The sequence below is a fragment of the Nannobrachium achirus genome (genome assembly GCF_963921795.1).
Source record: "Nannobrachium achirus genome assembly, chromosome: 20".
Taxonomy (NCBI): Eukaryota; Metazoa; Chordata; class Actinopteri; order Myctophiformes; family Myctophidae; genus Nannobrachium; species Nannobrachium achirus.
This window is the reverse complement of record NC_137827.1, coordinates 44,757,035-44,772,052: the sequence shown is the minus strand read 5'-3', so window position 1 is coordinate 44,772,052 and position 15,018 is coordinate 44,757,035. Positions and strand designations below refer to the sequence as shown.

The following is a 15,018-nucleotide window of genomic DNA, read 5'->3' as shown; positions in this document are numbered from 1 at the left end:
AATGCTTGGAGCATCGCTGGAGGGCCTTGGAAATAGACACGCGCGTGTGCACACACACACACACACACACACACACACACACACACACACACACACACACACACACACACACACACACACACACACACACACACACACACACGCACTCTCTCACACAGAACGCAGAACACACGCTCGCGCACACCATGCACCGAGTAGAGGTGCCTGTACTCCTCTCATCATTCCATGTCTCCTCTGCCCATCATCCTGTGGTGGAAAAAGTACTCACATTTTTTAGCTTAACTAAAAGTGTCAATACTGCAATGGAGAAATACTCCGTTACAAGTAAAAGTATGGAATTCAAAATGTACTTGAGTAAAAGTATGAAAGTGATGGCATCAAAATGTACCAAAAGTAAAAGTACAAAACGTTTGAAATTAGCAGATCTACAAGCTCACAACGCGTCACATCGCGACGCACTGTGAGCCAGAGATGCCCACGAGTCTCGTGATCACGAGTCGAGTCGAGTCAAGAGTCTTTAAGTGGCGAGTCCGAGTCGAGTTACGAGTCTTTGGGCAGTTTGGGGGACGAGTCGAGTCGAGTCTCAAGTCTTTAAGTGGCGAGTCCGAGTCGAGTTACGAGTCTTTATATACATATATATCTTTTTTAATTATTTTTTATAATGATCTAGCCTCCAGCTAAAAAAGTTACATGGCGCATCATGATCACCCGGTACTCACAGATACAGCTAAAGCAGCAGCCATGGCAGGCTAAATTAGGAAAGACACATGAATGTATGTACTTACAGTCACGCTACGGAGGCAGTTAAAAGTTCCACGATTAATAATAATGGATCCATTTCCCCCAGGAAACATCTCTGAAGTAGACCTCCTGCCTCCATCCTCGGTGAAAGTTCCTTGGAAGCAACGCAGTTATGTCCAATAGTAGGGTCCCCGTCCCGAATCCCGATCATCATCCGACGACTTTCTTTGTTAATAAAATAATCCCAAAGCCAGCCACACTTGCTTCAGTTGCTTGACACTTTTTTGAATGCTGTACGAAAGGACCTCAATGACAATGTAAACAAGCCATTGTGCTTTCTTGTGTTTAAATCCTTTTAGTAGACCTTTGTAGCTTTCTGTACTAACCTTTTCCTAAGAGAGTTTGAGCTATACAGTATTCAAATGTTGTTTTTAATACGAATTGCGAAGCAATCACAATTTCTCTATTTGAAGCAGCCGCCAGCTGGACAGTATGCAACATAACACTTTATGGCAGTTACGTAAAACGTATCGATACGGGTTACCATAGCGACGTGTACTCTTAGTGGGAATACATTTTACATCACTGACGTTAGTTACCGGCGTATATTAATTAAATTATGTACTGGCAACTGCATGATTGTTTCATTCATAATCACTCTTTTACTGTATTAATATAAGCAGACAGTATGTCAGGATTGATTACATTACTTAGTCATTGATACAGCATAATATTCAATAGCAAGAATTTAGTGACAACAACCTATATGAACTACAGTAATAGCCTATAGGTTTATTGTTCAGCCTATAAGCCTAACAAAATCAACTAGATGGCTTATATTGTTTAGCCTATAAGGCTCCCAAAAAATCAGAGTTGCAAGCTATTAATCCACCGTGTCATGGCGCGTCTAGATATAGATCTTCTCTTTTGAAAAGACGCACTATATACGCGCGAGCGCAACAGATACAAAAACAATTTAATAATCCTCTAGCAGTGTAACAGTAGGGCTTACAGGGCATGGGGCGTAACCTCACGTTAATGCTTTAAACAATAAGTACGAGGGGTTAATGAGCTCAGCTATTAACCAGGGGTCTTCAACAGGGGGTCCGCGACCCCTAGGGGGTCCGCGGAGGTACTGCAGGGGGTCCGCGAAATTATTTCTTAAAAAAAAAAAAGATTTCAAAAAATGTTTTTTTTTTTTTTTTTTTTTTTTCACATTTATGTTAAAAAATAAATCATGATTCTATCCATTTTGAATAGCTTGAATACACGATTACTATGCAATTGACAGATTGTTGATATTATTGACATTGGTTCTCAGTTAATAAGTAGTAGGCCTATGTTTAGAAATGGTAGTGGTACGGCCCACCCTGCTCGCTGTAACTTGTACATGTTTAAAATAAAAAATATGTCGTAGCCCCGACCCCCCCCCCCCCACCCTACGAGGTGGTAGGGGGGTCCCTGCTCCATCTCCCCATCAGTTTGGGGGTCCCCGGCCTGAAAACGTTGAAGACCCCTGTATTAGACTATAGCTGCCTGCAGCTGGTGGAACAAGACGAGAGGAGGATGCGCTCGGAGAGAAACCCGACATTAGATAAGCAGGTTCTCACAGATAATCCTATCATTTTATCAAATTATTAAACAAATGCCAAGTTAGCTGAAGTACAATAGCTGATGATGAGCTAAACATGTGTGTTTTATTTCGCCGTTTTAATATTTAAATCTTACGATGAAAGGTCCATGCAGACGGCTGTGTCTGCCACGCTTTGCGAGACAGACTGCGTTTTTCCCAACGGGCCGCTCTGCGCGGTCCAAGTGAACACAGCGAAGCGCTCCTGGGCCCCCACCGTTGCGCTTAAGTACGTTGGGAAAAACAACCCCGTCGCCCCTGTGTCCTTGCGCAGCGCTCAGCCGTACAGCGGCGCTCAGCCGCGCACCAGAGAAGAAAGAAAGAAGAAAGGAGAAGGAAAGGACAATATTTGTCGGGCTTGTCATGCATTATAGTGCTTAAAATATTTTAAGACTCGTGAACTTCACGAGTCTTATGATCACGAGTCGAGTGGAGTCTCGAGTCTTTGAGGGGCGAGTCCGAGTCGAGTGACGAGTCGCCAAAAGTGTCACTCGATTCGACTCGAGTGACGAGTCTTTAACTCGAGTCCCCATCTCTGCTGTGAGCTTGTAGATCGGCTATTTGCAAATAGCCTTGGTATAACATAGGGCTAAACCCTTTTAAAATTGGATAATTTATACCGGCAAAGTAACTAAAGTTTTCAAATAGATGTAGTGGAGTAAAAGTACAATATTTGGATCTGAGATGTAATGGAGTAAAAGTAAAAGTACTGGAAATTGGAAAGTAAAGTACAAATTCCTCGATATTGTACTTAAGTAGAGTACTTAAATAAATCTACTTAGTTACTTCACACCACTGCCATCATCCCTGTTATGTTAATATTATATATGATATATAATATTTGTACTTTTGACTGAACATTTCTGGGACTATGCTTTTGTAATTGGTCCTTTTGAACACTTGACTTGAGCGTATACTTTGTCGCCATCACTCCGTCTCTTCTCCTCTCTCTCTCTCTCTTCCTGGCTTGTCTTTACGTACATCTCGCATTGCCTACCAGGGCCCAAGGTGGAGTGAGGAGCTTGTACATCTGCTATTTTTGAAATGTCGTGAAAATGTGTGCAAATCTTTGAATATATGTATTTTTTAAGCAGACATTTGTAGCTAAAATTTTGCTTCTGGGGGGATCCCTGGAACTAAATATTTTGAGATGGGTGTCCGATACATGGGCTAACGATTCGATTCGGAAACGATACGGCTTACATACAGAACGATTCGATACGATTCGATACGGTGCAATTTCGATACGATTTCGATTTTGTGGATTTTATGCGATTCGATTGGATTCGATACGATTCGATGCGATACGGTGTGATCTGATACATACGTTTAATGAAACATTAATTTTCCATTCAATTAAGAAGCTATAATCTATAAAGTAGCATTGCTGACCTTCAAATAATGGATATCTCATAAAAGACCATGGAATAACAGAAAATTGTAAAGAAAGATGGATGACAAATCATAAAATAGACACAGACATGTAGATACAAAAAATAATTAATGTAAACTACAAAGCCTACTGACATGGTTTGAAAATCTGTCTCACACACCCATTTCTAAGAACTTCACTTTAGCAGTTACAGTTGGTCAGGTGGAGAAATATAAAACAAACACACAAAAGGCCTGGCCCTTCAGGCTTCAGTACAGTGCAATAATTGTACTTTGCAAAGCTGCTATAATAACACTGAAAAACTAAAATACATCCTCACCAATGCCACAGATCAGATCAATCCTCAGCAATGCCACAGATCAGATCACCAAATAAAACTAGTAAAAGAGCCTGCTGTTATTCAGTCAATAAGATCATTTCAAAGAGATCCACTTTACAACAGTAACAACAGCAGTATAAAGTAGGCTATAAGTGCAACATTTGAAGTCTGGCACACATCATGTCTACTTGTTATCTTATGGCTCTACTGCAGTAGTTCTAAAAAAATCAATGTCAAGGACCTCCAGTTTGACATGGATCAGGCTGTCTTAAGTTTACCCAAGGGTTCATTAGGGTCCATTTGGTTCCATTTGTACACTCCCCTGAGTTACACATACCCAAGGGTTCATTAGGGTCCATTTGGTTCCATTTGTACACTCCCCTGAGTTACACATACCCAAGGGTCCATTTGGTTCCTATCATTTCGCCGAGGACCCCCTAGAACTCCCTCAAGGACCCTTGGGGGTCCCCGGACCCCACTTTGAAAACCAATACTCTATAGTAGCCCTTTGCCATAAAAGCTGATGCTGTGATTATTACCTTTGCTGTCGACAAGCGCGGGGACTTCTGATGGTTCTAGTAGAACCGGGTTCTACTGGGAAAAGTGTTATAATCCAATCCATTACTGTCGCATTCTTATAAAATCCAAACTTGCGTTTCTCCACTGGAATAATGAATCCATAGTGATGGAACTCAACTAACACGTTGTTGGTTTGTTTACAAGTCGCTGTGTGTCGCACATGCGAGCGTCATACACGCTGCATCGGACGTAGCAGATCTATAAGTTTACAACCCATCCACATGCAACACCCTGTGGGCTTGTAGATCTGCGGCTTTCCGCAGGACAGTGACTGCAGTACGTAGAAACACAGCTCTATTTGGAGGACAGAGCAGCAGGCAGCTTTTTCTTTTTTTTTCTTTCCGTTGCACTCACTGCAGCACTGACTGTGCTAGCAGAGCGCTCACTTTTGAAGTAATGATTTGTAACAGTAAACGATGAGTAAGTAAGTTCAGAATTTCACAGCAGGTTAATTATTTAATGCTAAAATCCGATTAATCCGATTAATTACTTTAGGACCGATACATCGACCGATACGGCCGCGATTTGGACCGATCCGGGTAAACGCGCATCGATGCGGCCGTATCGCTAGTGTTGAAACCGATAATCGATTCATATCGATTTTTTCCGACACCCTTACCAAATACATATAATTGTGGGTGTCCTTGACATATTTGAAATATTCAAGACTTTTTTTCACGATCTTTCAAAAATAGCAGATCTACAAGCTGTGAGCTTGTACATCTGCTATTTTTCAATAGTTAAAGCACAAAATAATCGAAGTGAATCCTTGTACCCCAGTTCCCAGAATTTGGTGCGACACCCCTGCTCACTCATACCCAGGGTTGTTAGGGTTACTTTTAAAAAGGAATCCCCTACAGTTACAAGTTACTTTGCAAAAAAGTGTAGTCAGTAACGTAATCCGATTACCACAATTTAAAAAGTAACTACTGGTTACTTTCAGTTACTTTTGGATTACTTTTAAGCAAAACTCGATTTATTATGACTGATAACAGTATTATCATAAAATATCTAATTTTGAAGATTTGCATACTGGATAACACCACTTGTACACATACTGTAATTCACACAAAATACTGCATGTTCAGAAAATAGGTTAGATCAGGCTCTCAACCTTATTTTTTTACCAGTACCACTCAAGACAATATTTTTCTCTCCAAGTACCACCATATGATGTTAAAATACAGTAGTGTACACCTTCCCCATCCTATTCATAGGCATGCAGGCACAGTACACAGAAGGCAAAAGTATACCTACAAACAAAATAAAGAAAAACGACTTAATAGCTTTATATGCAAATGACTGGTACTCTCTTTCTAAGCAATGGCCAAATGTTTAATGTCCATATATACTGTATACTGTACATAGAGTAGGCATATATAAGAAATATGTATATTAAGGTGCTGTACTGTTAATTTCCAATTCCAAGCATTCACTTGTGACGTCGGCCGCCTCTCAATGCAAACAACCAACCTCTGTCACTGACATACTCTTGCTGAGAACGACCAGCATCCGTTCTCCCATCAAAAAAAATAAAAATAAAATCACGTTTTACTCATAACAATCCATAGCCAGCCTCGATACAAGACTGACCTATGACTGTCTTGATCCAAGGCTAAACAAGCGAAGCTTAAACCAGCGCCCACCAAGTTACACCACTTTTTCATGTCAAGGACCCCCAAATGGACACTTATTAGCCAATGGACCCCCATTTATTCTATCTCTGACCCCAATTTATATTGTAAAATCAATGTTAATTTTAACTCTCACTGTACACAGTGAGAGTTACAGACCCATGGTCCATTTGTTTCCAAACTAGCATTTTGCTGGGGGTGCTTTTAAATTGTGTACACTCTACAGACCCATAAGGGTCCATTTGGTTCCTAACTATCAATTAGCTGGGGACTCCCTGGGCTGGAACTCCCTCAAGGACCCATGTAGGTCCCCGGACCCCACTTTGAGAACCAATGGCTTAAACAAGCCACCTTTAGCCTGAAGCTAACACTAGCCAGATGCTATGGGAAACTTTATAAGGACAGCCTTTCGCTTACCGTTGTAGAAACAGCATGTGTAAGCCTTCATCGATCATATCAGTATCTCCTTCTGTCTTGTGTGCAGTTTTCCTTTCAGATGGATTGTTGTAAATATTCCATAAATCGTCCCTGAACCTATTTGTTAGTGTTAAACTTATCAGTGCTGCCATTGTAATTAAAGGCAGAAACAGCGTTCCAAAATAAGATTATTAGCTTTTATTTCCCAACAGAAAACGAATAAATGCCCAGTGTTTTCAACCAACCTCTCCACGTAACGCTCAGAGTAAAAACAACAACAACGTGTTACAATGGACCCGGTATCCCAGCCAATCACAGAGAGGGATACGTCAAATAGTAGTCATTGATTGGCTGAGAGACGTTCCGGGTGGAAATGGTGTCAGCAGACCTACAAATTCACAATGCGTCGCGGTTAGACACGTTGTGAGCTTGTATATCTGCTATTTTCGATGCGCACCACCGTCTTACGACTGAACATAGCATAACATGCTGCTGTTCCCTGAAGCGATGCTGTGACAATGTGTACTGGTATTTCTACTTGAGTATTTTATTGTTTGGTGTTTTTATAACTTATTTGTACAATTCATGAGGGGAGGGGGAGAATGGAATCCACCATGTAACCCCCGTCATTCACCTCCGTTACTGTAATCCAGATTACACATTTTAAAATGTAACCTAGGACTTTACAAGTTACACGTTTTTTGTAATCTGATTACGTAACGGCGTTACATGTAATCCGTTACTTAACAACCCTGCTCATATCTTCCTTCTTATCCCTCTCTCCCTCCTTCTATCTCTCCTCTCCTGTTCATCTCATCCCCTCTTCCTCCCCCCCCCTCTCTCTCTCCCTCCACTCGTTTTTTAAGCTCCATCCTTCACAAGGGCGTTTCATTACATCATTTACTGCTTTTAAGTCGGTGATGTGCCAGCCCAATCTCTGTGCACTGTAGCTAGGCACGTGTGTGTGTGTGTGTGTGTGTGCGCTTATGTGTGTGCGTGGGTGCGTGCACACGTGCGCGTTCGTGTGCGTGCTATAAAATTCAGTGTAATGAGGTCTTGAGGGAGCGGGTGGGGGTTTAGTTGAGTGGTGAAAATTACCCCGGGGCCAAATTCTTTCGCCAGCCATAAACACCTCTCTCTCTCTCTCTCTCTCTTTCTCTCTCCTCTTTCACCTGCCTCTCTCCCTCTCCCTCCAAAATCTGAAGATCTACAAGCGGCTATATTTGTGCAAAGACATTTGCAACTCTATTTTTGGCCATGCCTTGCTCCCCTTATCCCTAAACTTATCTTCCTTTGGTTTTCACTATTTTTAAAAAACATTTTAAAATAGTCTAACTAGCCGATCTCTATGGGGCTGTTAAGTCTGACATCATTTTGTAGGCATAAGAGAACTTTTGGGGGCAAAAGGCCCCAGCGCCCGTGAATCTTTTTACTATTTGTACTATTTACTAATTTTTCTTCTCTTTGTTGTTGAAAGGAAAGTGGTAGAATTATACTTTAGTGGTTATTTTTGTCTCGGATCTGTTGAAATGGCGAGGGACAGATATTGATATATAATCTGCTTGGAGGTCTGACTACAAAATTATGTCACGGCTTAAAAGCCCCATACATTGACACGTTGTGAGCTTGTGGATCGGCTATTTGAAATATCTTAAAATGTTAGATGTAGAGACCTTGGAAAACAGCTTCACTACGACCTCGGTGTTTAAGTAGAGAGAGAGAGAGAGAGAGAGAGAGAGAGAGAGAGAGAGAGAGAGAGAGAGAGAGAGAGAGAGAGAGACAGAGAGAGACAGACAGACAGACAGACAGACAGACAGACAGAGAATGAATCGTACAGAAAGATGAAAAGAGAGCTAGAAGTACAGTAGCCTGTGGCAGTGTGTTTGCCTTCAGGCATGTGCACTCATTGACATCAAAGGAGGGCTTGAGCCCCTTGCCCTTTTATCCATCTGTAAAATGTGCCCTCTCCAGACCATGAATGCAGTTTTCACTATGGTGAAAGAAATGCCATACCTGAAGGCAGCATTCAAGAGAGTTGCCTTTTCCAAACTTTCCTGAACTTGAATGCAGCATCTTATATTGAAAGAATGTCCCTCTCTGTGTAGAAATCCATGCCGTTGACTTGATAATGCTAGTTGCTAGATGGATAGTTCAGTGTGGTATCACACACCGCTGCGTTGTGAGCTTGGAGGTCTCTATTTTCGATATTTTCACCAAAAGGCCCTTTTATAAATGTCAGCCCCCAGCCTCTCTAACATTCTCTGCACGTCCCTGTTTGCCTTCAAAGCTCCAGTGACAGAGCTGATCTCAGATCAGGTGGTAATGATCCAACCAACCACTGACCCTGTCTCTGATCACACTGCAACACACCTGATCTCACACCAGCTTTTAAGTTTTAAGTCAGGGATTACGTTTTAAGGCCCTCTTACATCTAACGACTTTGAAAAGATTTCTCAATCGTAATAAAATCGAGGCTAGTCGCGGCGCGCTCCCGTGACTCAGTCGTTACTCAATCGTTAAATGTGAGGTAGTGGTCCGACTCGATTTTTACCCCAACTTGAGAGCCAGATTCTGTTACGAGAATATCAAACTTGTTTAATATTTTCACAAATCGGGGCTGAGTCTGAATGAATACAATGACGTAGCCTAGCCTACAACCTAAACAGAACAAGCCAAAAGCCAAGCCATTCATTCCCCAAAAGACGCTGCCTGAGCTGCCAGCCTGGTCGTTGTTGGTGCGGCTACTACGACAGCCCTTTATTAGTTATTTCTCCGCGTTTCCATTATTCCAAACATTCAACGTTGATAATAGTTGATAGGATCGATCTGCGCCGGCTAGACTGAGAGGAGAGAACTAGAGAGGAGAGGCACAGAGGGCTGAGGGAGGAAGGCGGAGCTCGGTGTGTGTGTGTGCACTGCATGTGCAGTGATGGAAAAAGTAATCAAGTAAAAGTATCAATACTGCAATACTGTGATGCGACGCGCTGTGACTGAGCTTGTAGATCGGCTATTTTCATTTATGGTTAGCCTAATGCTTTATAATAATATTATAATTTATTTAGGAACACAAGGCTATATAATAGGCATATTTCAGCAAATAAAAGGCAAACTTGAACCAGTCTTTACAAAATCTTTAGAGGCATACACATCTAACAACTGAAATCTTTGAAAAATCATCCTACAGTCTTTGGGGAGTCTTTTTCAAATCTTATAGTGTGAGGGGTAGTCTTTAAGAAATCTTTCCCAAATCTGTCCACAATCTTACCAAAGTTGTTAGGTGTAAAGCTAGCCTTAGTCATATATCCATCTGAAATGTTTTGTTTTTAGTCTAGTTTTTAGTCAATTAAATCTGCAGTTTATTTAGTCAACAGAAAAAAAGAAAAATTCCGGTCAAATTGTGATGGTTTTCTTACCTTTTAACGTGGGCGCGTGCGTGTCCATTGTGCACGATCGTGCACGGGTCTTCCACGGCGCGTGTGCACACCGTTCGATGTTCGAGAATGCAAAAAAAAACGCATGTTAATCTGAGATGTCGTTTGCGAATTAGCCATTTTTAAGGGTACTTTTGTTTACATTTGTAAATAACACTGAGGATTTTACTATGCAATTACCATGTGCAGTCGCTGTGGTCATATTCGTATGGTGGCTGTCAGGCAGAAACCTTGTATATTTCAACTTTATATGTTAGTCCCTTATACAGAGACGTGCAATGAGGGCCTCTCCCACTCTTTTTCTCGGGCTGAATCAGGGGCCCAGCATGTCCCTGCCCTTATATGTGACTATATAATAACTACATTGGTTCCATCAGAACCATTTACTGAAAATGAACAGTTTTGTCAATACAAGGTCTACAGTGGTTCTCAACCTGCGGGTTTTTTGTGTTTTTTTCCCCCCCAAATTATTTTGGGTGGTCCCCAGATGATTAACTTGATGTGCAACATTGTTTTCTCACTGAACAGTAAACAAACCAGCATATATTTGAAGCATATATAGAGCATCGCAGCAGAAGTGGTTTACTGGGGTCACTTAAAAATCGCCCATTCATTTTCCCCATAGACTTTTACAAAGATATTTATAACAATTATGTTAAGCCTCGAACAAAGCCATCCAGGATGGCAGTGAATCATGAACATGAGACCTTTGTTTCTATGAAAAGAACGTTTTGAAAATCGCTAAACAAAGGGTATTTATTAAATGTAGTATATCAAATAATGTAATATTAAAATATGTTTTCACATAGGATCAAAGGTTGTATGGTCATGATTCACTGCCATCCTGGATGGCTTTGTTCGAGGCTTAACATAATTGTTATAAATATTTTTGTAAAAGTCTATGGGGAAAATGAATGGGCGATTTTTAAGTGACCCCAGTAAACCACTTCCGCTGCGATGCTCTATAGAGGGTATCTGCACATTTCTAAAGTGACAATTTAATACCTCTAAAATGACAAATTAAAAATTTGCCAAAATTGTCAAATATTAAAGGCAGAAGTTGTGAAAGTAGCCGATCTACATGCTCACAACGCCTCGCGTTGCCTGAAAAGGTTGAGAACCATTGTGCTACTGTAGCTGATTAGCTGTTAGCCACTCATGCTAACCTGTCCATCATGTATTTAACATCATCAGGGTTGACACCAAACATTCCTCTTGTCCTGTGCCATGTGTGTTCGTCATGCTAGATCCTGTACATGTGAGAGCGTGCGTGTGTCTGTGTGTGCGTGCGTGCGTGCGTGAGTGTTTGTAGCTTCGCTTGTATAAATGTGTGTCTCACCAGTCTTTTCCTGTCCTGTCTTGTGTTTTTTCCCCTATGTGTGTGTGTGTGTGTGTGTGTGTGTGTTTGCACGTGTGTGCGTGAATGTGTGCACCCATGTGTGTGCGCCCGTGTGTGTGCACGCCTTTGTGTGTGTATGTGTGTGTGTTTGTGTGTGTGTGTGTGTGTTGTAGCGATCGGAGCACAGCGTAGGAGGGGTGGTCCCAGTGTCGTTGCATCAGACATCTTCGAGCCACACCTCGGTAGTCACATCCTACAGGTAGGAAACGCATGCACGTACACACACAAGCACACACACACACACACACACACACACACACACACACACACACACACACACACACACACACACACACACACACACACACACACACACACACACACATTTTAACCATTTATTTATGTCCACACAAAGGAGATGCATACAAGGACACACATATTATAGGTGCAGTAGAGTTACATTTACAAAACCATGGCATATGTCCTCATGATACAATAGCAAGGCACTTGGTACTCTACGGGTATAAGTAACAGTGTCGTTGTTGAAACCCTCTAACAACCAGCCTGTGGGTATGTCCTAGGCTGCCAAATATAAAAACAAATAGTCTGCACCTGTACCCCAGCTCTGAGACACACACACTATACACCTATTGGCTATTTTGGCTATGACCAAAAAATAAACCCTGTTTTTGTTTAGTTTTTTTTTTTTTTTTCTTTTTTCATCATTAATGCTTCTCTTGACGAAGTATGCAGTATTTGCCACAAAAATTACCAAAAGAAGTCTGCAAAACCAATTATTTATTATTTAACTCAGGAATGGAAGTCTTTGCATCCCTCCCGGTGTTGTTTATAAAGATATTGAACCAATGAAAAGTAGTAAAAACTCCACTTGAGCTGGATGTTTTTTCAGTTCCTGAAAAATGTAAAAAAAACTTTTGGAGTTAGCTGGTTTCTTTCCCAACTGCAGAGATACAACACATACATATACATACATAATACATGAATGCTCCTGAATACATATTTAATAATAATGTTTCGGTCCATCCGAAATTGAAGGCGTGCGCGGTATCGGTATCAGCTGAAGCAGCGCTAACGGAGTGTAAAATCTGCCCTGACATGATGAGGTTCAGCACAGGGAAAATTATTACATGGAATTATGAAAGAATGATAATGACTGAGATATATCAGCTGAACCCCCGCAAGCGGGTGTGCTGGCGCGAGGAGAGAGGGCGCGTGTTTGAAAAGGGGAAATGTGTATGCGTGTGTGTGTGTGTCCCGGTTTTAATCTTGTACATCCTCTATTTCTTATCAGTTATCATCCAGCTACAGTAGTAACATCCTCTATATTCACACGTGATCAGATGTGCACGCGTGCACGCACGTGATAGAGGAACACTGTGATCTTACGCAATCGCTGAAAAATACGCTTTGTTTTTGTGTTAATAGACACGCGCACGCACACATGCGCGCACGCATGCACACACACACACACACACACACACACACACACACACACACACACACACACACACACACACACACACACACACACACACACACACACACACACACACACACACACACACACACACCCAGCTGGTCTATTCCCTGTTGTGCTGTCTAAGCATCGTGTGTTCAGCCACAATGAACATTGTTATGTCAAGCGTGAGTGTTAACATGATACCGAACACGTAGAGGAACAAGACACATGCACACACGCACACGCGTACACGTATGAAACACACACACACGCGTACACGTATGAAACACACACACACACACACACACACACACACACACACACACACACACACACACACACACACACACACACACACACACACACACGCATACATAGCGCTTACACTCATGTTTGGTAATCCATATGTTTTCTCTCTCTTTAAATATATATCTTTCTCCTCCTTTTGGTTGTGTAACTTACGAGGGTGTACAACCGCATGCTTGTTCTTTGCTTTCTTGCGATAGTTTGTGTTTATGAATAGTCCACTAGACAGAGGTTTCAGAGGTGTTTGTTCCTCCTGGAATTGGGTAGTCACGGCATCCCGAGAGGCAGACACCAGACATTGGCCGGGTTTCCCAAAGCGATTTTAGCCCATCGTAGCTCACGCATGGTCGTAGAGACCAAGCCCCGATCGTCATGTTCCCGTGTTTACATGGGTTCGGGCAGAGCGACTTATTTAGCTCCCCACAACTACACCAACATTCAGATTTCACAAACAACGTGCTTAATAAAGTCTCACACCTGTCTAAATACGGTACGGCTTCCCATAATTACCCTTATCCTCCGTGTTCTTTAATAAGAAGCCTTTTTATCCGATCACTATCTATTTATCTCAATGGGGTTGGTGCGCATGGGGAACGCCAAGAAATACATGGGAAAACAGAAAGCAATCGGATAAAGATGCTTCTTATTAAAGAACACGGAGGATATGGGTAATTATAGAATGCTGTACCGTATTTAGACAGGAGTGAGACTTTATTAAGCACTTTGTGAAATCTGAATGTTGGTGTAGTTGTGGGGGGCTAAATAAGTCGCTCTGCCGGAACCCATGTAAACACGGGAACATGACGGTAGGGGCTTGGTCTCTACGACCATGCGTGAGCTACGATGGGCTAAAATCGCTTTGGGAAACATTAATGTTGATCACGCCCACGTGAACCTCTGGATGAAGTAATGTTGTTGCTTTGGACAAGCCGCAAACCCAACTGATCTCTGCTGTTCTGGTGGAGTACGCGTTGGGCTTAAAGGGATATACAGTAGTTCACCCCAAAATTACTCTTTTTCTATCGATTACTCTCCCCATGGAAACTTGAATTCATGGATATTTATTTGTTTTTGTCACATTCCTAAGCCAATCATTTGAGGAGACTCTTTGTGTCTCCATAGGGAACAGAACAGGCTCTTTGTGTCTCCAGAGGGAACGGAATCGATAGGAGAAAAAAAGTAATTTTTTGGGTGACCTATACTTTTAACCACGTAAGCCCTTTTGTGGTTGACCGGAGTCCCTCAAGTCTCCATGCTAGGGGATCTTCTGTTTTCTGTTGTTGTGGGCAAAGCTTTTGCAGAAATTAGCCGTTTGACAGGGATCGGCTCTTTTTGCTATGATCTTTCTCCACATAATGACATGCTCAAAGTAGGGACACCAGTTTGAAAGTGGTTCAGTATATCTGTGTTCTTTAAATATGTTTTTTTTTTTTCTTATAATTTTTATCCCACGATTTTGCAACCCATTTTTTCACCCAGTGCCAATTGCCTATGTAATCCTGGGCTCTGCTCTCCCTCTGCCGCGCCTGGGGAGACAACGGACTGACCTCATGCTTCCTTCAATACATGAGTAGTCCAAGTTGTTTCTTTTCACCTGACAGGGGGGATTTTCCCCGGGATGGACGTAGCGCGTGGAAGGAACACGTTATTCCAACCAGTTCCTTTCCCCTCCATCAAGCGCCCCGGCTGGCCAGGGGGAGGCATTATTGAGACCAGGATTACTGCATGTTTTTGTGAGGGTTTAAATAT

General features: G+C 42.0%; 1 protein-coding gene across 1 annotated transcript in view; it reads left to right on the top strand.

The window, feature by feature from the left end:
* npas3 (neuronal PAS domain protein 3) overlaps positions 1-15,018 on the top strand; it is a gene marked incomplete at both ends in the record, with an annotated part of 476,542 nt that overhangs the window by 254,239 nt on the left and 207,285 nt on the right. The window contains one exon of the mRNA XM_080750653.1: positions 11,657-11,742. Within this exon, the coding sequence (XP_080606779.1) occupies positions 11,657-11,742 (86 nt within the window). The remainder of the gene's footprint in view (positions 1-11,656; positions 11,743-15,018) is intronic.